This window comes from Gadus chalcogrammus, chromosome 20 (assembly GCF_026213295.1).
Source record: "Gadus chalcogrammus isolate NIFS_2021 chromosome 20, NIFS_Gcha_1.0, whole genome shotgun sequence".
NCBI classification, from domain to species: Eukaryota; Metazoa; Chordata; class Actinopteri; order Gadiformes; family Gadidae; genus Gadus; species Gadus chalcogrammus.
The window spans coordinates 8,570,853-8,598,796 of NC_079431.1; the positions used below are offsets into that span (position 1 = coordinate 8,570,853).

Below are 27,944 nucleotides of genomic sequence, written 5' to 3' on the forward strand. Positions count from 1 at the left end.
CCTATAGCTTCCAGCTGCTACTGTCCGGACTATGCAACCCTGGCAGACTCAATTAGGTGCAAAAGTCATCAGAGTATGTACTCAGTATACAAATAAATGAATGGAAGATGATCGGCCATATCATGAGGCAAAATTTAGAAAGTGATGGCAATGTGGCAATGACGTGGGCACTGGAAGGGAAAAGAAGGAGGGGAAGACCTAGGACATCGTGGAGAAGGACCGTGGAGAAAGAGAGGAGGCAATGGTGGCTTGGGCTCATGGGATGAGGTGTGAGATGCAGCAGTGGACCGAGAGAAATGGAAAGGTTCTGAAAAGGCCCTATGTGCCACGAGGCACTTGGAAGACAGGCAACAGGTAACATAAAAAAATTCATGTTTAGCATTTAATAGCATAAGCTTTAATGTAGGTGGATCATTTTGACCTGGTCATTTTGATAGTAGCTCACAACCGAAAAAATGTGGGCACCCGAGCTGGGGAAAGCATTTTCCCTAGCAAAGGCCAGTAAACAGCATTTCTAATTTGATTGCTGTTATATTAATGTTCCAAATATCATATGTAGCACCATTAAGGGTTTTGATGAGCACTGGAGTTGTAATATGGGTTTAATTACGTAAGGTAACTATTCAAAAGTACTCAATTACTATAACTAATTTGAGATAATTAATATCAAGTAACTTCACACCTGTAGGTGTGCATTTTCTACTATGTTTACATCTATTTTTTAAATTGTATTTTCTATATTTGTATTAATATACTGTAGTGCTAACAAATGAATGTGGAAACAGACTCTTTTTCAGTGGAGGGCAATATTCAATGTCTTTTGATGTGAGTACATAGCAGCATTTGCCCTAGCCATGGCATTTAAAACAGTAATTGCAATGTAAATGCTTTAAAATGGATGAACACTGACCTTAATACTGTTTTGGTCCGTTATTTATAACTTATTACACGGCTCTCCTCAATGCTGTGGATCGTTCCGTTCACTTGCATGGGCCTTCCCGACTTCCGGCAGTGAATTATTTTTCGATAATTGACCGTTGCTAAGCATATAATGAACGCTGTCAAGGAAAATTCATTTTTTACCTCTGATTCACGTCTTTGGTATCACTCCACAAGTAGTCCGGTAACTTATCAATCCCAGCGTATTCGGTTGCTTAGCGACGTCAACGTCTTATGCAGACTATTTCTCTGCGGATCAACCATACGAATGGTAATTGCAAAAAGACACACTGTGTGAAGTTATTTTTTAGTTTTGGCAAGTAGCCATGTAATAAGCGGGATATTGTGTAGAGCGCTTCAGGGCGAGGCAAGACACCTCTGCTTCGCGTCGGTGTCCTGTGCCCTGTCGGGGCTTATTTTCCCGATAATGACTGGCGTTCTACACATTATCCCTTACATAATGGGGATGAACGTTGCTTTGAGGGGCGCCCCAACAGACTCTCAAATTGCCACGTCGATGACAACACTACACTATATGAAACACTAAATGATTTTCACCCCCTTGGAGAGATCTTGTCCTCATCTCTAAAAACCGCATCATGTCAGAAAGGGAAATCCTGGTTGCTCTGTGGTAAACGAAGGAGCCAGTGGTTGTAGCAATCGACGACTTGACTACTGAGGGCGCGGTAAAGGTTTCCATAGTAACAGCGAATTCCACCAATCAAAGACGCTGTGTTACATTTTAGGATTTTGGGTAGCGTAGTGCTTTTAAATTACATTGCGAATGACGTCAAAATAAACTAAACGGTTTGGGTTCACTAGCTCCTTAAGTTTCCTTGAGGTTAATTATTCATTATTTATCAACAAACTTTTGTCCTCATACATTTTGATCATACAATTTGAGCATTTACACCACACACATTTTTATAGGTTGATTTGAGGTGATTTCTTGTCTAGAAAAGTTTTGTTGAACATATGAACCATGGGGGACTCATTATATTTTAAGAACGACGCATTTATAGTTAAATGCATTATTTGGACATTGTTTAGATATGATTCCAGGTGCAACATGATTTATTGCAAAAGTTTTTCGCAGAAAAATAAAATTATATTATAATAAATGTGGCTAATTGTGATTTAACTCGCTATATATATTGACCTTGGATTGTTTCACATTAAAACAACAGGATCAACACATTCCTTTTAAAGAAGAGTTTCTGATAGTCAACAGAACAAATTCAGTAGGACAGTCTTTTTAAATAATTTGAATCATCAATTGGATTATATAAAAGGGAGAATATATAAAAAAATATTGACAAAGCAATCCCTGAAAAAATAATTCTCCCATGATTGTTTTACTTATCTAAAATCTGAAAAGGGAAGAGCTTGAATATGGCAGTCCATTCGAATGATATTTGAGTTATTATACAAATCCTTTAAAAGAATGCGTGGTGGAGTGCAGCTTCAAGAAGCCTTGAAGCTGATGAGGTAATCGGGGTATACCCCTGCATCGCTGAACACCACATAAATGAAGGGGTTCTGGACGTTATCTACTGCACAGTCGTGGAGGCCGGAGTAGGGGTTACTGGGGTCCAGGGGGGCTGGCTCCACCATGCCAGGAGTCCCCAGGCAGGGCTTCCCCACCAGCACCCGAGCCTGGTACATGTACTTCAGCCCCTGGGCGTCTGGGTTAGAGTATGTGTCGTTGCATGAGTACCAGGATTGCTTGGCAAAATAGGTTCCGTTGCCGTAAACAGTAGCTGTGGAGAATGCAAAGAAATTATAATACAAACAAAGGAACAATGATTATCTTGAGGAAAATAGAATAAATATAAAATAGATTTACACACTTGTGTTTTTGTGTATGTGTGTGCAGATGCATCTCTCACCGTTTCTTCCACAGAAGCTTCTGTTGAAGCCATTGCTGTTGACCTTAAGGCAGATCACAGCTGTAGTGCCGTGGTAAAGGTCCATCTCATTCGTGTTCTGGGGATATTTCTTATCAAGCATCTGTTTTTTCACAGCGTATCTCTGCCATTGGTCTTTGCTCTGAATCCTCTGGATCTGTATTAATATTGTTAATATTTATATTATTAGTCACACGAGAGAAGGTGAGATAATTATATCTCCAACTGTCAATTTAATGCTTTGCGCAACTGTTTGTCTATCTACCCATTTATCTGAAATGCTGCCTTCCTACCTTGACAACTGTAAATGTTGCAGAGGTGGCCTTATTGGGATCTTTGGATGTTTGCAGGAAATTTGCCTGAACCCGTTTGTACTGTTCGGAGGTTGGAGGCAGATCCACTATTTCCAGAGTTTTGTAATCCATCCTGTCCCAATTCCTTGGTGGCTCTATGACAGCTAAGACATGACACATTGAAGACACATGTTAATGCTTTGCTATCGCATGTTTTGTAAGCCCAACATCTTAAGGGGTTAGCATACCTCATGCGGAAAAGTAATACGGTATTACTCAGCCTAAGTAATGGCGCGTTTCCACTGCAGGGTGCGGAACGGATCGGATCGCAAACGTGCGGATCGGGTCGCGTTTCCACCGCCAAAAGTGGGCGTGACCGGGACTTAGCCGTACCCGTTTTGGCCTCGTTTTCAGGACTCCTCCGTTGGGGTACTGAAAACGAGACGAGACACCTGAAAGGGTCCCGGGAAATTCTAGCTACACACCCCCTCCGTTTATTGGTCGACAGAATCATCACTTCCGGGTGACGCGGGGATAAAGACAAACAAACAGTAGCCTCGAGGTATTATTCTTTACAATTAACATGTCGCGTAAAACACTTGCTTGGGCGAACAAGGAGGTGGAGACGTTCGTCTGCATTCTTGGGGAGGAAGACGTTGTTTACGATGTTTACGTAGCTGCCGGGCGATCGACATCCGGCCTACCACAAAGGGTACTGTCGGCAGTGGAAACGCGACCTCGGAACTGAGCTGGGCTATACCGCCCCCTCCCTACCGCACCTTTGCGATCCGATCCGTTCCGCACCCTGCAGTGGAAACGCGGCATAAGATGTCCTAAGAAATGGCACAATTGTGGACCAAACAAACAAACTTGTACCTCGCCAAACTTATTTTAATCTCTACAGATGACGGCGATGCAAACATTGTGTGTGATGAGTCAGAAAAGTAAGTTGGGTGCGACTTATTTTCTTCTGATGCCCCTGTCTCCTTGGAGACCCCACTGGTCATAATTAATGCAACCAACCGTCAGTGACCAAACAATAATAAAATAAACTTGTTTCTAAGTATGCTGCCTGCTTTTCTCCCTCACAAAAGTTTATTATAAGGGACTGTACCTATTTCAGAACCAGCCTTGAGGGTCCTCTTTATTCTAGCAATGGTTCCATTCCTGTCGGTCTGCTCCATCTTCTCCAGGTTCACAGTGTAGGTCTGGTTCTGCAGGGTGTAGCTGATGCTCGGCACTTTCTTATGCAAGGCGTGCTCAAGATCTAAACTGACAGATTGGTCCAGTTCTGCCCAGGCCTCCCTGTCGCAGACCTCCCAGCGCACCGTTTTCCACAGCCTCTTCTCTTCTTCCTGCCGGGTCGCACGCTCCTTGGCCTTTTGCAGATCCTTCTCGATATGGAGAACCATGGTCAGGACGTCGGCCTCCTTCCCAGACATGGTCGCCTTGTCCGGGGCCGACACACTGACGCACACCTGGAGGCTCCGGCTGAGAGCCACGATGGCCTGTTTCTCTGAGGGGAAGAGAAGGGCCAGGTAGGGGGAGCTGATGTGGTGCAGCTTCCACTCTTTCGTCACCAAATCATCCACAAGTTTTTTGACGTTTGCCAGGTCACTCGAACAGCAGCCAAGAACCTCAACCTTCACTTTGGGGAAGGACACATCCCCGCAGGCACCTGCCAGACACATGGAAGGCTGCTGGGTAGGAGCCACAGCTCCTCCCTGGGGGGCACTTATTTTTACTGCAATGACAATAGAGTATACTCATTAATAAAAATTAAGGTAAAATAATAAAGCTATATCAATTATAAGGCAATGGTATGGAATAGTATGAAGTAGAACAATGGACCATCAATTGGTGAATCTTATATTAGATCTGCCTCTAGATTCTAGCGCAGAAAGATACAGCAGAAACCTTAACCCCCAAAGATGGATTCAGAAGATTGGATGGATTTGTTTACCCTGTGCTGTCACTCTTTTAACCGTTGGTGTCACTATCTTACATTTCTTCAAGCTCTTCCGAAAATCCTGGAACATGTTGGTTTGGAAAATCACTATATGGACATCCTTAAGGGACGGTGTTTTGGTCATTTTTATGTGTTCTTCTACTGCAGTGACCATTGCATTGCCAACATCCACAGCACACAGTTTTCCAGCACCTGGGAAAAAGTAAGCAATCAGAAATAATAATTGTTCTAGTTACATCACTAAAGGTACAACCTTTAGTGATCAATAAAATGCTAATATTCATGAACAACAAGATAGGTTTTTTTCCCACAGCAGTCTGACTCAAGACTTGTCTGGACCGTATTGTACAAGTAACTTTATTCATCATTATATATTCTACATAAGTTTGATATATTGATGATTCCAGAATGTTTGTGCTTTTTATTTGTCACTCAATGACTAATGGAATTGTCAATTTAGAACACCTTTTTTTATCCTAAAGATGAATGTGAGAGATGAGCAATACTGGCAATATGTAGGCCTACCTGTGCTAAGTGCTGGAAAGGAAACCGAGTGGATTTTATGGTCCTCGCACATCTTGAAGACCTTGAGCATGGAGCTGATAATGTCTTTCACCTTGGTCTGGCCTACCATGTGAATGATGTGTTTTGCTGTAAGGTTGCCAGGTTTGGTGATGACCACACCATCACCAGGTTGATTACCTTCAAATCAAAGAAGAAACCCAATTGCGCATTCAAAAGCACACATTTTTAAGAATGTATCCAACAAGTTGTGAATAGGTCTGAAAAGTAATCCCATAGAAAGCTACAATAATTTAATCAAAAGAAGATATAAATGTCATTTTAATTTGTAATTTACCTAAATTGTTGCATTCATCAACCACTGCTTGTCCAGCTGCGTTGAGAATAGCTCCTGACACACCTGTAAAGAAAGAGTGAAGTACACCTTTATTTTTATTTTTAGTTCCTCTGATGTCCTGGGGTTATAGGGTTGTTAACTTGGAAAAATAATAGCATCGATAGTCTTCAGATGCTAAATTTGGTTAATCAAATGCTAACTTAGTATAGTTATAGGCCTATGATGAATATTTTGGCCAAAATGTCTGCCATTGAATTGTTTACCTGAATTTAGATTCAGGCTAGCGTTGGTACTACTGACGATAGCATCCGTTTTTTCCTTTGTTATGTCACCACAAAACAGTTTCACTTTCACCCGCCCAATGAACATTTCAGCAGTGGTCGCTAAAGTGAGGGAGAGACAGCAGACGTGAGCAATTTTGTAATCATGCAAACACTGCATATCCTAAGCCTCATAGCATAATTGCCTATGTCCAATAGATCACTTAGGCAGATAGTGATTATGGAATGTAAAAAGCACTCTGTTTGGCATAGGATATAGCCAATGAAGCACAGTGAATCAGCAGCAATAGGAGAGTAGATTTAGGTTACATATCACTATTTGGCAAAAATATGACAGACAATTGTGCTATGAAATTAACGATATGTGGTTACTATAACAAGCATGTTTGAATTTATAATTTCAAGTGTTGTATTTAACAACAAAAAGTAAAATAAATGTCTGACCTCCTGAATTATCATCGTCACCGGAAGAGTCATTACTGCTGTCGTCATCATCACACAGATCCTTATTGATAAACAAGGTTGGACAGCAAGTATGATAACATATTTCTTCATAATAATGCTGATGACAATTTTAATAATTACTTTCATTATTCTGATCTTCCCTGTTGACAAAGGCTGCTCATAAATATAGAATCGACAATTTACATACTTGTGTCACCTGTGTCCAGGAAAGGAGGACCTGCTGACACTCTTTCATGGCCTTGACCTGGTCAACCACTAGGAAGATCTGCTTCAGAGCACTGAATTTATGCTCTGAAAAATGGTCTTCTATGCCAGACAGCAGGGCGGCAACAGATTCTTTGAATTTCATTCCACCACCGCCTTCAACAACAGAAGCCTAATTAGTATACTATTTTACTTTACTTTACTTACTTCAGGTAGATAAGGGCTGGGTTCAAATAACGAATCGGATCAAATCGATTGATCAAATCCAGAGATTAATTATTATTTTTATTATATAATTTTAGGGCATTTTATTGTCTTTTTGGACACTGAAGAGACAGTTGTGTGACTGCTGTACTGTGTTGGTCATGTTAAATAAAAATGACATTAATTGAAATGCTTTGAGGGCAATTCTCATGTAAACATCGATCCTTTTAACAATGCACCAGGTTAGAGGATTCCTTATATAACTTACAGTACAGTAAAGTACTCTCTGTGAACCACTTTCATATCCATATCCAACTGAAATATCCCTTACCGATTATTTTATATTGAATTTTATGAAATAAAATAAAATAAGGACTGTATGAATCAAAATGGTATCGGTTGGGGAAATCAGTGGTGATACCTAGCCTGAATCTAGCACCAAGCCATGAAGATCCGCTGTATGAATTACCAGTTCCAATGGCAGGGAATGACACGGAGGGGATATTTTTATCCTCACAGTGCTTCAGCACATTCTTCACACGCTCAACAGCCTGCTCCAAACTTTTCGGGCCTACTATGTGGATGATGAAGTCACACAGCAGGCTTCCTCCGCTGGTCACTCCTGCATCGTTGCCCCTCAGGGGTCCTTGGACAAGAAAAAGTGAGTCTGTCGCATTCAATCAATTGGAGTTCACAATTTAACTTATATTCTGAGGACAACGTGCTCCTTAACTAGGTACATATCATAATAAAGTTAATGCCAGTAGTTAAACTATCCTCATTGTTCAAATTCATTATATCTGTAGGAATTTCTTTATTTCTTAGAATATTTATTGTCATTTTTATGTGTATATGCTAAAAGGGGCAGATACTTACGAATTTTGACACACTCAACTTCAACTGCAGATCCAGCAGCATTCAAAATGGCCCCAGACACACCTTGTTAAGCACATTAGAATCACTTTAAGATCACTCAGATATTTGGTCTAAGAGTTTGCATTACTGGGAAGACACCATTCAGTTCTCACACCACACAATAAAAAAGAATAATGAACTTGTGACAAACCATTTTTTAAGTTCACATCCTCATTTGTACTGTTGACAATGGCTTTCACAGTTTCTGCAGTTATGTTTCCTTGCTTCAGTTCAATCAAGGCACTCTTGATCTTAACTAGAGTTGAATACAAAAGATAGTTCCTTTTTAAGACACATTAGTGTCACATGTGACAAGTATGTAATATATGCTTTAAACTTTAAGCAAATTCTAGTAACTGCAAATAAATGCAATAATTGTACAAATCTATTGGTACAGATTTACTTTTAGTTGAACTTTGTGGAATCGTAAGGACTTCTACAACTGCTAGAGTTTTTCATTCAGCCTAAATGGGCATTTAAAGAAGAATAAGAAAAAACCTTGATTCAGAGGTAGTGCAACCGGTACAGCCATCATCTACAAAAGCAGTAACAAACAAAAAATACCTCAATTAAAACTAAGGGGTATACATTTATTACAAACGACAAGTGAATCAATGAACTACCATAAAAGCTAAAATACTTAAATAAATAGTCAATTATTCTTACTTGTATGCCGTCCCTGAAGGTTTTACTATATCTCGGCTTGTTGAAATACTTCTTTATGCTTTCATAAGTCCGGTCTTCATAGGCCACTACAAAGATCGTTTTAAGGCTGGATAAGGGAGTGCAAAATATATGTTGTCTCAAACCCTGTAGAATGGCCTTCGCAGAATCCTCAGGGAGACAGCCACCTTTTCCTATCAGAAAATTGTCATGGTGTTCAGTACAATACACAGGTTCATTTTGAAGTTTGTATATGTGGATGATGTTTTCGAACTGAGAAAGATGCTGAATATTAACATCATATTTCACCTGTGCCAATGGTAGGAACAGACACAGTGGCAGCTTTCTTGCTTTCACACAGCTGAAGGACCTGCAGTATAGATGCAGTTATCTTTTGAGGTGCAGCAATATGAGCGATATGTTCACAGTTCAGGTTTCCACCACCTGTGAGCACAACATTGCCAACAGCCTGGGGACCTATGCAAATATGGTTAAAATGGTTATGGTGAATTTTTGTTTGAAAATTTCAGATGGACTTCTTTAAAAATGTTGTTCTAGGATCTTGCTTATAGAGTTACCATGTATTTTGCATTCATCCACCAAAGATTGTCCAGCTGCCTTAAGGATGTCCCCAGACACACCAGTGTTCAGATCTAGATTCTGGTTGCTTGAATTCACGATGACATCTACATTTTCCTTAGTGATGTCTGCCTTCTTCAAGATCACAGAGACTCTTCCAATCACTGGCATGATACAATTGAAAATTTACATTTACAAAATAAATCTCATTGTGGTCATTAGTCCTTGAGCACTGCTCCTTTCTAACGTAGATAAAAATGCATTACCTATTGTGTTTGACACTTGTAGAGGTGGAAGGGCTACAGTTTGGGAGGTACCAGGTGAGGAAGGAATGAGTGGTATCTTGGTTTTGGTGGGATCTGTTGGATGGTAACCCTGTGTCACAAGGTAAGAAGCAGAGTTTGAAAAAGTGTCACTTGATAACATCAATCATTTTCATAATGAACATTGGACTTAGGACCAAAATTCACATTAGCAATTTGTTCAAATACAGCTTGACCCAAAAAAAAAAATTAATGAACCACCTACCAAGCTTTCAAGGGCAGATTTAAATCCTTCAACTGTTTTGGGATCAGACTCAGTCAGATGAATGGTGGTCATTGATCCACAACCCAAACCAATGAAGCCACTTATTCCCTTCATTATTGCTTCACAGCTGTCTTTTACTGGACATCCAAAAGTTCCACATCCTAGTGCTGGCATGCCCAAAGAGCCACACTGGTGGTTGGCACCCTTCAAAAGACTTTGCAAGACTGCTGTCACAAGGTGTGTGGAGTTCAGATCTGAATAGCTTTTTCCCCAAACTGGGATTGCTGCATATATGAGCCTTTTGGACTTTAGAGTGCCCACAATGGTCATGATCACATCTCCCGTGACAAAACTCTGCTTCAACCTTTCAAGTCGAACGATAGCATTTTTAATCTCAGGTCCTCCATTTTTCAGAAATTGCTGTGCAACAGGATTGTTGAAGGACGTGTTGACTAGTGGACAAATTAAAATGTCTGAAGTCTGTTTGGCAATATTACCCTGAGAAAGTGTCAATGTCACACCGCCCTTAAGATAATAGCTGAACCGCTGAGGGATATTTTGTTCTGATAGTTTGAGATTGCAGCACAAGCCTTTCGCCTGCATCTTGAGTAAAGAGATATTATCTTTCAGGATCTTTGCCTCACCAGCTTTTGAGTACATGTACTTTCTGGTTGCTATTGTTTTGATGTGACTTTTCACCACATGTATGGCCTCTTTGATATGATCACTTGTAGCTGTGACTTTGAGATATGGAGATTGTGGAGATCGGCAGGGCAAAACGGTGACCCCCAAGGCTTTGAGCTGAGGATCCGCTGGGAGATTCATGAAAGACTCAACAAATTCAACCTCCTGCAGCGTTTTCAGATGGATGTCTTTTGTCACTACTTTCTTGTTCTCAAGACAACCCTTAACCTTGGCAATGACAATGTCGACCACAGAACGGAATCCACATAATTTAATTTTGTCCTCTGAAAACTCAATGAGAACATTTTGAGAGTTCTGAGTAGCGTCAAGTTCCTTTTTGAGTTCCGCATTAAAGGTTTTCCATTGCTCACCAAATTTTTCCTTGTTGTACTCCCCGGAAATAGAAAGAGCTTCTTGCTTGATTACCTCCTTCAGTTTATTTTCAGCCCTGATAATGTCTCCCTTCTTAGCGAGAACTGTGACAGACTCCTTGCCACAGATCACAACAGCGACAATGTTGTCAAGAGAAAAGTGATCGTTTTGGAACTTCGTTAAGTCAAGGGACTGCAAAAACTTTCCAAGGTTTTGGGAAGAATCAAGCTTTTTGGAAGTCAAAGTATCTTGGACTTTTTGGATTAGGGTTTCTGCCATTTCCACCTTTTCACTGAGCCCCTTAAGATGTATGGTAAAGTGTTCATTATTTTTGGATAGGTCCACATTTACCAATTCATCCCTAATAAGATCCAACGTGAGGTCTAACATTTCTTTGGAGTCGAATTGGATCTCTTTCTCTATGGTGTTTTTCACTACATGGAGCTCATCACTGGCCTTTTCCATCTTGCTCTTGATCTCCTTCACAAGTGTCTCTACTTCCTCCCATCTCCCGACAACCAATAACTCTGAGGAGCAGATTTTAAAGGAGATGAGGGCGGTAGCCACATTGACTTCGGGACAACTACCCTTAACTCTCTGCCAGACCTCAGCCTTCATTGGGATGTGCTCCACAATGTACTTCTCCAAGTGAGTCTGAACCTCTCTTCGAGCATTAGTCTCCCAGGAGGGGCCATGCCGGAAATGACCGAGGGAATACTTGTTCATTGACATCTTCAGCTCTAATTGTGGGTGTTTGGAGATAATGTTGAAGGAAACTATTGCCTGGACCCTTTGAAGCGCAGATGTGAGCTCCTCTCGAAAGATCTCATTGCGATTGATAAAACTCAGGAGGTCAGGTGTGACTGGGATGGCAATATCAGTTGAGAAATTGTCCTGGAGGTGTGTTTGTCCTGTCAAAACCCACTGGAGGTCAGGGTAGAAGAGTTGTGCAACAAGCACTTTTTCCATCACAGTGTGTTTGCGTTCAGCCACCCTCTGAGCAACTATTGAAAGGAGAGAGTTATATCAAATTATAGAAATGAACGAAAATAAACTGAATAATAAGGATAACTATGAACTTATTATAATTATCATGGTCATCCTCAACAGTTTTAAAACAATGGTTATTTTTACTGTATCAACAATGTAATCATCAGTAATGTCACTAAAGACAGTATTTTCACCGTATTGTGTAATGATACGCATACTATCCATACATAAATATCTTTGTTCATCATAATAACCAGTAGTGTGAGCCTTTAAAGTAGCAATCTCTAATATTTAAGTTTTGTTGTCTTTGGCGATACCTTTGGCAATAAGCAATAATTTATCAGTGATAGATAGTTAGGGACATTTATTAACAGGAAAATCTTTGAGATTGCCCTTTTAATTATTATCAATCAAAATGTACACAACCAATCGATTACACAATGTAACAGGACATACTGTAAGTTAAATGTGAAATGTGACATTTTTAAGAGTTGAGCTTACCCTTCCAGTCTTCAAAGGTAATTACAATGCTTTTGTTTTGGTTGACATGGACACAAAATTTAATTATGTCCCCTCCACTCCTCATTTTGTTGGAGAAATACAGTGTAAGGAATTCTTCAGAAATTTGACTCATGTCTCCTTGTACAATAACAGATTTGGTCAGTTCCAAACGACAGGCCTCAATCTTTTTGTTGTTAAACCTCTTGGTGAAACATTTTGTCATGAATTGGCACCCATCTGCAGGCACACACACATTCTTAGATTAGATATAATAGATAAACACGGAAATTATCATCGTTGTTACTCAATTTACACACTGTTACCGACTAATGAAAGCAAAGAAATGTACTTATTTTCAATCAGGTCAATTTGAGTCCATATTTATACATCGTATACATAACGCTACTGTGTAACCAACCCAACATCACATTATGAAATAAACAGTTGAATTGTTTTCCTTTGAGCCTTTTGGGTCTGGTCACTTTGTAACAACGGGTACCCACCTATGTCCTCTTTGAAGGTCACCACGATGCTGTCTCCACCCACAGCCTCCCAGCTGTGCTCCGCCCGTTGGCTGCAGCTGTGGATGTACATGGAGATGGTGTCGGAGGGGCAGCAGTCGTCCAAGCCGCTGAGGACATACCGTCGTCTGTCCACCAAGTCTTCCTCCTCCTTTCCTTCGTACACATCCACCGATATGCCATACTGCTGCGGATTGCTGGCACACACACTTTCCATGTCTGTGGGTTTTTTTTACGTGTGTGTGTGTGTGTTTGTGAGAGAGCGTGCGTGCGTGCATGCATGCATGCGTGCGTGCGAGTGTGTGTGTGTGTGTGTGTGTGTGTGTGAAACCATGTGTGTGCGTGTGTGAAAAGATAATGAAGATTCAAATTACTTGTTAGCTGATATTTACAAGCTGCTATGAAAAGAAAGTACGTATATCTATGCTGCATTATCACATTGAGTAGGTCTTTCAAACATGACTTCTATATCATGAAACTTGATAAATCAAGTATACTGATTGGATGAAGCATTGCTATTTATAATCTACTTATAATTATTTGCAGTCATGTGAATTGGCATTCACATGAATGATTATCATTGATAAACCCTGTCAGTGCAGAGTGCATGATAATCCCATACTAGTATCCCCTTGCTTGTTTTTAATAATTGGATTACCTGATTTATTTGACATTTGTAGGATCCATGTGTTTTTCCCATGTTTTCTAAGAATAGGATCTTTGATACACTGTTCAAAGAACATCTCGAGGGACTCCCGGCGTCGCTCACTGGTGACACGCAGTAGTGCCGCGTCTTCCTTTGCCTCGTCATTGCAGACGAAGTCTGAAAAGGTCAATATATCACATCATTTGAATCCCTTGTCAATGAAAATTTCACAGTGAGTGAAAATGGAACTTACCTTCTTCAGAAGATAACACAGGCTGTAGAAGGAGGGCACATGTTTATTATTAAGCAGGCATGATATGATACACATGTGACACATGAAGGACCCAAGACTATGTTGTAGTCTATCTAAATCAGCTACATGCAGTGGCGCAAAAAGTGGGTATGCATGCACTATATGCGGCGCATAGGGACGCCGCATATAGTGCATGCATACCAAAGCGATGGGGGCGCCAAAGCGATGGAATATCGCGATGATCAATAACAGAGGGACGTCACTGATAAGGTGCTGTCACGTTAAAATTGTACCGGGGGCGAAAATTGTACCGGCCTACGTCATCGTTTGTTTACATCCTGACAACCTGCCCGGCAACAGACGACGCGATGCAGAAAACATGTTTCCAAACGACGAAATAACATAATACAGATAGCGGATCGCTATCTGTATTATGATAGATAGCGATAACTAGAGCTGGGTTTCGATTCAAATTTCAAGAATCGATTCGATTCCGATTTTTAAGATTCAGAATCGATTTTTTCCGATTTTCTCAGATTCCATCCGATTCGATCCGATTTTGATCTGATTTCCGATTCGATCCGATTTCGATTCGATCCGGGGGTTAATATACATTAATAATTAACAATATATGGAGGACATCATTGAGGTGACTATATCCGCAACAGTGGATTCCTACTGGGACACTAACCAGTGCATTATTATTATGCTTGAAAATAATTAAGAATTCACCAAAAGCGGTTGCTACCTAAAGCATTTTTATTTTAAATCTGCAAAAACGTAATAAACTTATAATATAATAATAAATAATAATAAATAATAATAAAGAGAAAAAAAAAAATATATATATATATATATATATATATAAAATAATTTTAATTAAAAAAAATCGATCTTTGGACCAACGAATCGATAATCGGTCATTAATATGCGAATCGATTAAAAATCGGAAAATCGATTTTTTCAACACAGCTCTAGCGATAACACTTGTTTTTACTTTATATTTGTATTGTATTTAATTGTTTAATTGAAACAATAAAAAAAATTGCCCGCAAAACGGTTGATCGCGTCAAATGACAAATGTTTTGCCCGCGAAACGGGCGATCGCGTCAAATGACGTAGGAGGGTTCTTGAAACATAATACAGATAACGGATCGCTAGATAACACTTGTTTTTACTTTATATTTGTATTGTATTGAATTGTTTAATCGAATTTAGCTAGTAAACTGAGTGTTTTAAGCAGGTTTCATAGTCTAGAATGTTCAAGAACCTTCCTACGTGATTTGACGCGTCATTTGACGCCATCGCCCGTTTTGCGGGCAATTTTTTTTATTGTTTCGATTAAACAATTAAATACAATACAAATATAAAGTAAAAACAAGTGTTATCGCTATCTATCATGTTATTTTGTCGTTTGGAAACATGTTTTCTGCATCGCGTCGTCTGTTGCCGGGCAGGTTGTCAGGTTGTCAGGATGTAAACAAACGATGACGTAGGCCGGTACAATATTCACCCCCGGTACAATTTTAACGTGACACCGCCCCCCCGCTCCTTCGCCTCCCTCCCCCCCTCCTCCCCACAGAGCGCTCCAGTGGGCGCCGTGTGGGGAAGAAAAAGATAGGAACTTGTTTGTGGTTATTTTGTTTTACTTCAATCTCTGAAACCCTCACTGAAGCCCGTAGATCGACGATACCTACGGGCCCGTAGGTCGACGATACCCCCCCCCCCGGTGACGAGATGAGGTCTTGTAATGTGACATGCTTGCGATATGCAATGTTTTCGTCTGCGACATTCGAAAACCCCACAACGAAAGTTTGGCATGTCCGAATTTTTTGGGGAATCGCTTGATGTATCAATTGTTGACATGAGGGAACCCCGCCCTCAGTTGCGTGAGGGAACCCTACGAACAGCGGGAGCTCACGCGCAGTGACTTCACTGCACTACGCTGAGTACACAGTAACTACCAAAATGAATACGATCAATAGCAAGAAGAAGAATGCTAATAAAGAAAACGAGAGAAAATAGAACATATCTACATAACACATATGTAGATAACTTTGGTTGAAATGTGGCAGCAACGTCCCTGTATTTTCGACGTGTCCACAAAGGAGTTCCACGATAGGGTGAAGGGATACAGCCTGGCGAGAAATAGCCGACGCCCTTGACCTACCCGGTAAGTTTGGAGCCAACAGCTGTTGACGTGCTAATAGCTATCATAACCTATCATAAACCTCAAATCGCAGTAATATCTGAGAATCGTGTAGTCTGAAACAGCCAAGTGAGCGCCATCCCTGGCGAGCCGTCTCGTTATTACCAGGAGAGTGAACACTCCTCTAGTGTGAATGCGGCGTCAGGCCCACCTCCACCGTCAAACCCCTTTCCATGACGTCGGAATGTTTTTTTGCGATATGAGTGTAGAGAGTTTGTATGGGTTGGTACCATGGACATAGGCTACTATTATAGAATGGACACCGGATTCCAATATAGCGCCCATTCATTCCTATGTAAACTGCTCAATGTAAAAACTATGGACCAAGTCCCATTGGGACATCTTGATTAATCCAACTCCTATGGTCTCTCTCTTGAAGTCGTGCTGGCATTAAAAAATATTGTGAAGGTATTAAAAATTGTATTAAAAGGTAGTAGGCCTAACAACTCAAGAATTTCTGTATAAACCCTGTGCAATGAGGGTTGAGGGTTTCCTTTCAGATTAAATTATACTTTGCCAGACGCCCGTTCAGATCAGTAGCTGTACATGTTGTGTACACTTGCGTTCTGTTTAGCTTTGCCTCTGTCAGGGATTAACCATTGCCGCACTGGCGATTGCCTGCGTGAAATTCGGGCAACGTGACCAGCTCACTTGTCTTCGCAATTTAGTTTCTTTGTTCTTTACCTGTTAATGAGCTTCTACTGCCACCGAGAGGTAATATGGTGATTTGGAGTAATGAAATGCCTATTTAACTTTGACTAAATAGCAATATTTCTGAACTTTCAGGAATCACTATGAAATGTTTACAACTGCACACAGGCTGTGCCTGCACACACATATGCTCATAACCACACCTTATCTGTGAGATACTGAGGAGTCCCCTTAATTGTCATTCAATACTTGGAAGCATTCGCTGCATTTCTCTTGACAGGAAAATCGGCATGCTTCATCACAACGAGTTATACTAGTACATCTGTTATACTAGTACACAATATTCTTGGAGACGATGGAGATGCGTCCCAACGCTGGAGGTGGGCCTGAGGCTATGGGTCTGCAGCCCGACGCCTTGTACTTTAAACGCATGTCATTTAAACGTATCTCATCAATGTGGTGCTATTTGTGATTTACCTCTGGCTTGACATCCTGTGGCAGTGTAACGTGCAGTGTTACTACCCCCAGTGACCCTTTGAGATCAACTTGATGAGTCTTTCTCGACAAAACTTCATTTCGATCTAGGAAAACAAAAACCAACATAATTAGAATCCAGCAAGACCAAACGTTAAAACTAGGGCTGTTCAAATTAGTGCGATAGTAACACGTAAACGCAATCTTTTTAACGTGACAATAAATATTAACACATTAACGCACGTTCTCTATATATATATATATTTTTTTTTACTGTGATTTTGAAAGGTTTTGCCAGAAGAAGGTCAGAATTAATTTTTTGTTTTTTTGTTCCACTTAGCCTACTTTACATTAAATTATACTTGCAGTAAGTGACAGTCTGTTTACAATTCTCAAATCTGTGGTGCTACTTATTTGAATATAACTACACCTGTAACTGTTGGTATACAATCTACTAAGTAACTGCCCGTTTACAATTCCCAAATATGTGGTGTTCCGTAAGTTTAATATTCAACCCCACACTGAGTGAGTCAATACAACTCCCTCAATATCAGTTGGTTCCAGGGGCGGAGTGCTCCGCCCCTGGAACCAAAATGCCTACTATAAGTATGAGTATTCGGATTCAGCCCTGGATTGGGCTTTGCGATGTTTGTTTACCGGCGTTGCTATGGTTACCGGTCTTGCGTGTTCCAACGGTTTATTACGTTTCTAATAAATCGCTGTCTAATCAATACTTCATTCACTGCCTCTTCCGTGGTCATTACAATGTTATGAATAGATTGTGTCGGGTTCTCCCGACGTCTCTCCCTCTTGGCCTGCCCATAACAGGTTTGAATATTAAGGGCTGCCTAATATTCGTTCGAATTTTGATTTTTTTTTTATATTCGAATTATATTCGAATCATGAAGTACGGAGTCAAAGCCCTAGTTGACATATGCATATTTGAGTATCTGAAGTTAATGCCCTAGCATCTAACTTTAGTTTAGCCTACTTGGATGATGCCTAAGATCAAAACTCACAACAAACATTTTCAATACAGGCCTAACCAGGCCATTCAACGGCTATAAATGTCAATCTGTACATTCATAAGTAACAGCATTGAATATTAACATGTTTTTTGTATGAATGAGAAAGTAATAGCATTGTTTACATTTTGAGAAAGGAACTAGTGCTAAGGCAATACAACAAAAAATTAAACCACTGGAAAACCAGGCACTTTTCTATACATTTGTAAGGAACTACAGATATTTAAGTGCAGTGTAAGAATCTTGAGAGTCATGCCATTAGACGGGGCCGCTCATATATCCCCTACATTTCCGAAAATAGACTTGACTTGTCTGTTTATTGTTGGATAAACGCATTTCCCGATCCCAGGAATCTTTTGCTCCAGTCTAAGTTAGTTCAAGAACAAACAAAGAAATCAAACTGCAGTTTTTTTTTTTTTATGACCATGAAAGTTCTGTAACGCCTGAATAAATAAGAATTAAATGAAGATAGGCTACACAAATTAGTAGGTTGATGGGAGAAATCAGAGAGATTAGTGTGCAGTGGTAACCATGAATGAGATATAGAGAGTATGCAGTGGTAGGCCTATAAATATTGGTTGGACGTTTAATTTCTTCTATTATATAGTATATTTCGGGGATATCCGCGGGTACCCACATGACAAAATTATATAGTTTACTATAGTAAATAAACTATAGTATACCCTATATATAGTATAGGCCTACTATAGTAAATATTGTAGTGCTTCTATAGCATGCCCGCATGCCCGCGGGGCCGCATGCCCGCATGCCCACTCAGCCCGCACATAATAAAAAAAAAAAAAAAAATTATAATAATAATAATAATTGATCGAGTTACAGAAAACTCGTTCAAGAAAGATGAGAAGAATTCATAGAATTCAAAGGCAAACCCATGCGTCTAGTTTGCTTAGAAGCGATATCAGTCATTAAAGATATCCACTTAAGTCGCCACTACAACTACTACAACTGCTTGTTGGGTTTGAGTTCATTGAGTTGTTGCACTTAATGTTGGGCCACTGTTTTCCAGTTTTTTGACTTCATTGAATGATGATGTATGTGAGCCCTTTGCACTGACAAAAATACTGACCATTCATGTGGCTGTTTGAGCAAGGAAAACATGAAATTAATGTATGTTGGTTCAATTAACATACCGTACATAGGTTATGGTTCTGGACGATTATTTAGGTAGTGGCCATCGCCAAAATGCACCAGAATACAGGAAATCATCTACCAAATTCAAAATTATGTAGCTTCTCTCAGCTCACGTTTAGTTGAAGTGTGCAGTCATGTGGCCCTCCGATGGTTATGATAAAAAATGTGGCCCTCTTTATCATGAAAGTTGCCCATCCCTGTTCTATAGTATACTAGCCTAGAAATCTAGATGCCCCTAGCGGCAGTAAATTTAATTTGCAGCCAGGGAGGTCTAGCCTTCTGTCGTCGTTTTTCGCTGCTGGAAACCGAAAAGGGGACAGGCCAACCAGATCGTGAGGGGCGGAATCATGGGCGGAATCGAGCCGAATGACGACAGAGCTGCGACGGTTCCGTGGTGCCCACTGCACCGTCAGTCAACGGACGTGGGAAGGCGTGGCTGACGGATGGGGGAGTAGTCTTTGCAGAGGCATCCGTCAGCCAATCAAATCGCTTCGCCGGGTTCTTCCCGCTTCTTCCTGCTTGTTGCGAGGCAAGATGACCCGCTTTCCCGCTTTCCAGTATCGTCAGAGCCCGAGTCGCGTCACAGTGCCTACATTTGCATACGCGATCTGATTGGATGACGGAACCGTCGCTGCCGAAAAAGTTGAACATTTTTCAACTTTCTGACGCCCCGTGCCCACTACCTCCGTCAGTTGTCCGTTGCCCATTGACTTTGAATGGGGACGGTCGCGCAATGCATTGTGGATCCGTCCGTTGACTTGGAGCGTTCGCCACCGTCAGAAAGTTGAAAAATGTTCAACTTTTTCGGCAGCGACGGTTCCGTCATCCAATCAGATCGCGTATGCAAATGTAAGCACTGTGACGCGACTCGGGCTCTGACGATACTGGAAAGCGGGAAAGCGGGTCATCTTGCCTCGCAACAAGCAGGAAGAAGCGGGATGAACCCGGCGAAGCGATTTGATTGGCTGACGGTTGCCTCTGCAAAGACTACTCCCCCATCCGTCAGCCACGCCTTCCCACGTCCGTTGACTGACGGTGCAGTGGGCACGAGGCGTGACGGTGGCGAACGCTCCAACTGAACGGACGGATCCACAATGCATTGCGCGTCCGTCCCCATTCAAAGTCAATGGGCAACGGTCAACTGACGGAGGTAGTGGGCACGGGGCGTTACGCCTCGTGCCCACTGCACCGTCAGTCAACGGACGTCAGAAGGCGTGGCTGACGGATGGGGGAGTAGTCTTTGCAGATGCATCCGTCAGCCAATCAAATCGGTTCGCCGGGTTCTTCCCGCTTCTTCCTGCTTGTTGCGAGGCAAGATTACCCGCTTTCCCACTTTCCAGTATCGTCAGAGCCCGAGTCGCGTCACAGTGCTTAAATTTGCATACGCGATCTGATTGGATGACGGATCCGTCGCTGCCGAAAAAGTTGAACATTTTTCAACTTTTTGACGGTGGCGAACGCTCCAAGTCAACTGACGGATCCACAATGCATTGCGCGACCGTCCCCATTCAAAGTCAATGGGCAACGGACAACTGACGGAGGTAGTGGGCACGGGGCGTTAGAGGCTAACAATAATGGCTGCTGCTGCTGGCGAACAGCTGTCTTACGATTCGGCTTTGGCCGCGACTCTTCAAGACTTGAAGTTATAATTTTCCGAGTTTTTCCGACCGGATAAGGTAAAAGTTAGATTTTAGAGCGACGGAAATTTCCGTCGCTCTGACTACGTCACCTTCTTCGTTGCTCTGATTGGTTGTAGCGCTATCCTATTGCGTGCAGAGGGAACTTGAAAGACAACCGTTTATCCCGCCCACACTGCCAGCTTCTGATATGGGTCTGGCTTGCCAGGCTAATAGTATACTGTAGTAGGCCTAAATGCTGTAAACTATAGTATTTTTCCCCCTGGGTGGAGCCAAGTGGTTTAAATAATGCTCAGGCCACAATAATTGTCCCACTTGATACATAATTTGATATATATAAATATTGGAGTGTATTTCAAATATATTTGAAAAAATGTGTTTAATCGCTTGTTAACTCACCGATACTATGCGGTTAATCCTGATTCAAAATAGTAATCGGTTGACAGCCTTGGTTCAAACACATAATTGTAGTAGGCTACCTACCTTTGTCGTCGACATAGACAAGTACAACTCTTCTTTCATCAGTCGGATCTGCACGCAGTTCTGATATCTCGCCTCCAGATCGCCTCTTGTTTTTGAAGTACAATGCCAACTTTGATTTGATTTGGTCGTCCAAATCGACAGTTAGACCCTCCAAAATAAGATTTTTCCCTGCCATTCCTCATCGTTCAGAAAACACAGCGTCGTACTTTAATCTGAGTTTTGTTTTGCCAATGGGTTGGAACACCCCTTGGGTTCGCTTTCTGTTTCGTTTTCTGTTCCAGGCAATGCCTACTCTCCGCCCCCTATTATATTGACTAAAACAACGAGCCTACTCGGTAAGTAATCTTAACCGATTTGTAAACTATTCTTGTCGTGTTCTTAATTGGTGCACTTATAACCTATTTGAATAAAACACAATTCTGACACTTGTTTTTGATCACAGTAAGATCTCTTTGATCGACGAACACGATGAACCACTTCACGGTAAACACGACGAAAGACGTCTTCTGGTGGAACATACGTATTGTATTGCTGGCTAAAAAAACATTGTTAACACGTTCAACGATGATAACAGGCCTGCATTGTTTTCTTCAGCTTAATGCTGGCAGTGGCGAGGAAGGAGGGGAAATCGCCGATGCATTAAAAGAGCTGGAAATGTGGAAGGTAGGCCTGGCCCTAGCTCATATAAGTTAATGGTGTTTCCCTATGCTTGAACTTATTTATGGTTGCCTCCGACTAGCTGTAACCCTGTATATTTTGAAGGGTAAAGTGGAAGAGGCCACATGTGTGAAAGCCGACCTCGCTCTGGAAGCAACCAAGCAAGAGGAAGCCAAGACCAAGGCGAATAAGGACATGAATGCTGCTCTTGAAAAACAAAATAAATATCGGGAGGAATGCACCAAGGCCACGTTTGCCATAGAGGTCAGCCTTCTTTAAACAGTCACATAGGCTAGGTTTAGGATTTTACATATTTAGTGCACTATGAAATGCCATAAACAAATATCAGTAAATGAGTTGTCAACTACTTTTTTCGAACTGCATAGGGTGACATCCTCAGACTTCAGAAGGAAAATAAGCATTTGATTGACCGACTGAGTGGCCGAAAAGATGCTTTAGATTTAAAAAGAACCCGGGTTGATAAATTAACAGAGCAATTAAAGGTACCAAACAGTATATGAATGTTGATTTGATATACATCAATTGATATAAAATCTGTGATTGGACTGAAATAGCTGCAGCCCTCTATAAATATGTTGTGTTTCTACGTCCATCCAGTTCAGTGCCAAGATTCCTGACATTAAGCTAAAGTTTAGTGAAGTGCTAAAGGAAGAGGAGGACAGCGAGATGGGCGAGCACATCAGTGGATACCACACCATCACAGAGAGACCAACCACGGTACTCTACGGAGGACAGGCACTCATCACCTTCGAAGAAAAGAAAGGTAAGCCATAGTCGCACTATGCGTGCATCGTTGTACCATATTAAATGTCTAAATTAAATATACAGAAGATATGCTAATTCATTATCCCCCTCTGCGTGAATTGTGGAAAAAAACAGTAATTGTGTTTGTAGGCGTGGTGACAGAATGGTGGACAGCACCGTTTCATATCTCATATTTAATGAATATTGGTCGGCCCTAGTCAGACACAACCCTCGCGAGTTACCCTGTAATGGGATCGTTCTGCAACAGTACTCTTACAAAGAATGTTCTCACTATATCGGTATGATAATGAAGATACTTTTACTTGTACCTGCTGCAAAGTGCGATGGTTAACCCTTTGTTTTAACCCCCGGATGGAGGGCTGTGAAAGAGGTTGGGGCTAGGCATGGCAACAAGTTATGGTGTCTTCAGTCAAGTTTATCTAACATATAACAATCAAAGTATATTCATGTGTTCCACCTCAGTGGGACACATTCAATGCAAACATCAGATAAAGTGGTTCTATGAACCATTCAATATGAATATCATATTCATGAATAGTACATTGTTGGTTATAATACTATAGGCGGCAGCACATAACCAGAGTTATAATGAAAACAATGTCAAAATGCATCAGCGAATTGACTAGGTTTGAAAGATCACCACCCAGGAGGATATGGTCAAAGTTAAACACAGGGGCAGATCATAACGTTTATGGTTTCCAGGCAAAGCGTTGCTGACAACCCAACTGATAGAGCCTGCTAATTGTTCTGCTTTTTATGTCAAGGCGGGTTCAAATCACATGGCATGCCCAGTGCCATTTACAAATTGTAGTTCTTAAATACATTAATTTTAGGGGATAAAGTTGCTAATAAATCACTATTAATGTTTACCAACCCACCTGTAACAAGATGATTGATCATCTTGTGACTTTCCTAACACATGTTACACAAGCTGAAAACCTGGACACGTTCTTGGACAATTGTTCTGCGACCAAAACTTCAATTGTAGTTCAGTTCTACTTTGTATTCTTCTTAATCCTTCTTAACCTGTTTCTATCTCCTGACTGATCATTTCCAGTGGCTTCCCAGATTCTGAGGATGGCCAAGTGCCCTGTTCCTGTTGAGAAGGATACATTAGATGTGATACCAAAGAGTCTGACCCTGGGGTCTGCTGTCAAGTTCGGGGTACTGTTCTTTTCTCTTAAAACTCTAACCTTAACCGTGTTTACAATATTGAAATGTACTTATCTGTAACTTCCATGGGGTTGACGTGAATTTACCAAGATCATGTGCTATAAAGGATGTTTAAAGCATCAGCTCAATTTGATTCAATAAATAAGAGATGAAGTCTTTTTGCAACAAACAAAAACCGAACTGTACAATAAAGATAAACTAGTGTTAAACACTTAAGATATATAACCCAGCGTCCTATCATACAGTTCATTATTTTTTTTGTATTTCAATTTCCCACATTCATTTCTATAGATGACATACATTTTACAGAATCAGTCCTAATCTAAAGATATTATGGTATTTGTTTGCAAAACCTATGCCTTTAAGTGAACTACTGGACTCTTCCTTACTGGTTCTATATGAGAATTTTTATTGTCATAGCAAATCTTATCATTAAGTGATTAGACTTGTTATCATGTTGAGTCTTATCTTGTTGCAATTTTCACAAACAGGTATGGCGCACCAAGGAATCTTCTTTGCTCATTTTCACTCGCTTTCTCTGCTCGCTAGTAAAGTCATGGCCAAATCCCCCATCTCAAAATAGAGGGGGATAACGAAAGTCATTCTGGGTACCGTAGGAAAATAGCCCACTGAAACCAAACGCAGGAAGCCTGACACGACAAATAACAAGAAAGATGAACATTTCGCATCAGAAAAATATATCCTAGAAGGAATTGTTGAACGTTTTACAACCATGTCAACGTTCTTTAGCCTTTATTATTCCTTTAAAGCCATGCTACGCTTTGATCATTTAAAGAAACTCTAATCACTTTTTTTTATTGCCCCACACTGTAGATCCAGCTTGACGTGTCAAAGAAGGCGTTGAAGTTCTCTGGTGTGCGGTCTGCCATGAGCCAGGAGGCGATCAGACATCACCTGGAGTCCAGTTTCTCCAGGCCTAGCAGAGGAGGAGGAGAGGTGGAGAGGGTGGAGTATGACCCAGACACCGGCACGGGCAAAGTCACCTTCCTCAATACTGGAGGTAGACTGTCTGTGTGTGTTTGTGTGTCACTGACAGAATAAAAGATATGATGATTATAAATATTCATGTATACTTCTATGTAGCAAATAATAATTTATAACCCATTTTCTCTGGTCTAGTTGCTGAGCGACTGGCTTTGATTGGCATGTACAGTGTTGATTTGGACACACATGTGACTATAAAGGTTGAACCTGTGCTCCAATACCATCTGGAGGGGTTCCAGGTAAGATGTAGAAATGGCTGTCTCGGTCAGCTTTGATCACAATTGATTCATTGTGGTTGTTATGTTGAATACATAGTTCCTTAATTTTAATTAATAACGGGGCCAAGACTGCGACCATTTATTATGTGGATTCCAGGTAGTTATTCCTATGTAGCCCTTTTCCCCAGTCTGTCTTTTTTGAATATAGATTCTTAAAGGCTATGGTTTTTCCCAACAATGTAACCGGACTGTCGCGACGCAGACATTAGTTGAGGTCGTAATTTTGTCCCATTTAAATCATGAAATGGTTAAATTGGTTTGCTCACATCTTTTAACGGAATAACGCTTCAAAAAGAAAAAAAAAATCACCAGTGTGTGGAGAAAGTCACTGGCTTTTGGATCCACTTTGGTCCGAGCGCGACTCTGTTACTACAGAGCTTCAATGTAAAGCGGGAACACACCAGCAACAGAGTGCCGCGTCGGGGCAAGAGAAAGAACGAAACCGTTGGAAAATCCCATTTAAGGTGCCGGCTCTGTGTTGTATGTGAATGGGTGTAATGAACATTTTGGGCAGAGCTAGACGCCATAGAGTGGCAGTGCTGGTGTGAGCGCTATCATTGGAAACACAACCCATTTAGGTTCCAGTGAAAACACAGCAAATGAAGCTTGTTTGTACACTGCAAGTTTTAAGTGGATTGCACCGCAGCACTTGAGCTATTCAAGATATTATCCGGCAAACAAATACACTAAAAGAACACCTTCTTTGATCCATCATTCAGAATGACGGATCACCAGAAAATAAAAATAAAAATCGTAACTGTAGTAAATTACCTAATTATATGAGGAAAGAGATGTTGAGGCACTGGCGAAAAGAAAACCACCTGTACAATAAATACAATAATTTAAAGTAAGTTCATCTTTTCAAATGAATATATACAGACGGATGGTACATGACAAAGAACATGCCAATACTGGGACAAAGCAGCGAAAAAGCCAACGCGACCAAATTTGTTAAGAGTGCCGGTGTCACGTTAAAATTGTACCGGGGGCGAAAATTGTACCGGCCTACGTCATCGTTTGTTTACATCCTGACAACCTGACAACCTGCCCGGCAACAGACGACGCGATGCAGAAAACATGTTTCCAAACGACGAAATAACATAATACAGATAGCGGATCGCTATCTGTATTATGATAGATAGCGATAACACTTGTTTTTACTTTATATTTGTATTGTATTTAATTGTTTAATCGAAACAATAAAAAAATTTGCCCGCAAAACGGGCGATCGCGTCAAATGACGCGTCAAATCACGTAGGAAGGTTCTTGAACATTCTAGACTATGAAACCTGCTTAAAACACTCAGTTTACTAGCTAATTCGATTAAACAATTCAATACAATACAAATATAAAGTAAAAAACAAGTTTTATCTAGCGATCCGTTATCTGTATTATGTTTCAAGAACCCTCCTACGTCATTTGACGCGATCGCCCGTTTCGCGGGCAAAACATTTGTCATTTGACGCGATCGCCCGTTTTGCGGGCTAATTTTTTTATTGTTTCGATTAAACAATTCAATACAATACAAATATAAAGTAAAAACAAGTGTTATCGCTATCTATCATAATACAGATAGCAATCCGCTATCTGTATTATGTTATTTCGTCGTTTGGAAACATGTTTTCTGCATCGCGTCGTCTGTTGCCGGGCAGGTTGTCAGGATGTAAACAAACGATGACGTAGGCCGGTACAATTTTCGCCCCCGGTACAATTTTAACGTGACACCACCATATGAAAAAGTATAAAATCTAAAGCCCTGAATAGCGATCAACGTATTGCTCTATTACGTCAAAGAGCTGTTGGGGAAACTCTGACCTCACCGACCTCTGATACTTCCCCACCACAGGCCTTTTGTGGCGCCCCAGAGAGGACTGTTCTGCTGGACAAAATCAGGGACGTGGAAGATGAGGAAGACATGGCAGACATCCTGGAGATCTTCTTCCAGAAGCAGACCAACTCTGGCGGGGAGATTGAGAGCATCAAGTACATCTCCAGGGGCAAGCAGCTGCTGGCCTTGTTTGATGTCATATAATTGACTTAAATCATGATTTCCGATGGAGAAGTGTGAAATGGCGCTAGGCCTATAGTATCTTAAAAAATAAAAGTTGAATGTGGTGGGTTTTCGCTGTTCTATGTAGCTACGTTTTTGCTATTATTCAAGGCTTTCAAATCATAATATACAGGTTATATTTCGTTTTGCAGAAGAGGAAAACTCAGGAACATAGTTGATGAGTTTGGCTTTAAAGCTAAATTTGCAACAGACATACATATGAATAATGTTATATTAATAAGTTCGTTTATATATCAATTATATTAAGTGCATAGAAGAATGGAACAAACACAAAATTAAGGATTCCTCCTGTGTAAAGGTTAAAAACAGAAACCAGGGCAAATAACATCAATAAAAGCACAAAATAAACCTTGGAACGACTACAAATTGTTGTCTTCTCCTACGCGTATAGATTGAGTGCCCTGTGGCATATGTTGACAAACATAATGACATCTCATGTTTTAAGCAAGTGAGAAAAAGTTGAATTCCTTAATAATATTTTTTTAACTGACTGTTATTAGCCGCTCCCATAAAGAAAGCATACTATAGAATCCAGTGAAATATAACCATCATATCATACCAAATTTCACT

General features: G+C 40.8%; 2 protein-coding genes across 5 annotated transcripts; one reads left to right on the top strand and one right to left on the bottom strand.

The window, feature by feature from the left end:
- Positions 1–157: 157 nt before the first annotated feature.
- Positions 158–22,108, bottom strand: LOC130373386 (protein mono-ADP-ribosyltransferase PARP14-like). 4 transcript variants are annotated; one of them, XM_056579843.1, is made up of 25 exons: positions 21,405–22,108; positions 17,111–17,214; positions 13,774–13,795; positions 13,533–13,697; positions 12,857–13,093; positions 12,354–12,590; positions 9,807–11,866; positions 9,596–9,653; positions 9,278–9,442; positions 9,009–9,176; positions 8,703–8,893; positions 8,535–8,571; positions 8,188–8,292; positions 7,998–8,060; positions 7,591–7,767; positions 6,901–7,073; positions 6,693–6,753; positions 6,231–6,350; positions 5,968–6,030; positions 5,634–5,810; positions 5,103–5,300; positions 4,254–4,883; positions 3,140–3,303; positions 2,829–3,003; positions 158–2,699 (listed from the first exon to the last, which is right to left on the bottom strand). In XM_056579843.1, exons 1-25 carry the CDS (start codon positions 21,577–21,579, stop codon positions 2,404–2,406), a joined length of 6,021 nt encoding a protein of 2,006 aa, XP_056435818.1. In that variant the 5' UTR covers positions 21,580–22,108; the 3' UTR covers positions 158–2,403. The 4 variants fall into 4 exon arrangements, with proteins under 4 accessions (XP_056435818.1, XP_056435816.1, XP_056435815.1 ...); XM_056579841.1 differs by having other exon boundaries at positions 5,145–5,300; positions 9,545–9,653; positions 21,405–22,107; XM_056579840.1 differs by having other exon boundaries at positions 9,545–9,653; positions 21,405–22,107.
- Positions 21,435–27,944, top strand: nmi (N-myc (and STAT) interactor). The gene is made up of 10 exons (XM_056579847.1): positions 21,435–21,739; positions 21,847–21,887; positions 21,999–22,067; positions 22,167–22,325; positions 22,448–22,564; positions 22,680–22,845; positions 23,905–24,011; positions 24,855–25,041; positions 25,161–25,264; positions 27,150–27,944. The coding sequence occupies exons 2-10, from the start codon at positions 21,873–21,875 to the stop codon at positions 27,333–27,335; spliced, it is 1,110 nt and encodes a 369-aa protein (XP_056435822.1). The 5' UTR covers positions 21,435–21,739; positions 21,847–21,872; the 3' UTR covers positions 27,336–27,944.

Excerpts from the sequence above, each read along its gene's own strand:
- LOC130373386 (XM_056579840.1), bottom strand. The coding sequence starts at position 21,579 with ATGGCAGGGAAAAATCTTATTTTGGAGGGTCTAACTGTCGATTTGGAC. Across the intron at positions 13,698-13,773 it reads TGTGTTATCTTCTGAAGAAG|ACTTCGTCTGCAATGACGAG; the intron begins GTAAGTTCCATT and ends TGACCTTTTCAG. Across the intron at positions 6,754-6,900 it reads CCTGGACACAGGTGACACAA|GATCTGTGTGATGATGACGA; the intron begins GTATGTAAATTG and ends TTTATCAATAAG.
- nmi (XM_056579847.1), top strand. Across the intron at positions 22,846-23,904 it reads CACCTTCGAAGAAAAGAAAG|TGGCTTCCCAGATTCTGAGG; the intron begins GTAAGCCATAGT and ends GATCATTTCCAG. Across the intron at positions 24,012-24,854 it reads GGTCTGCTGTCAAGTTCGGG|ATCCAGCTTGACGTGTCAAA; the intron begins GTACTGTTCTTT and ends CCCACACTGTAG.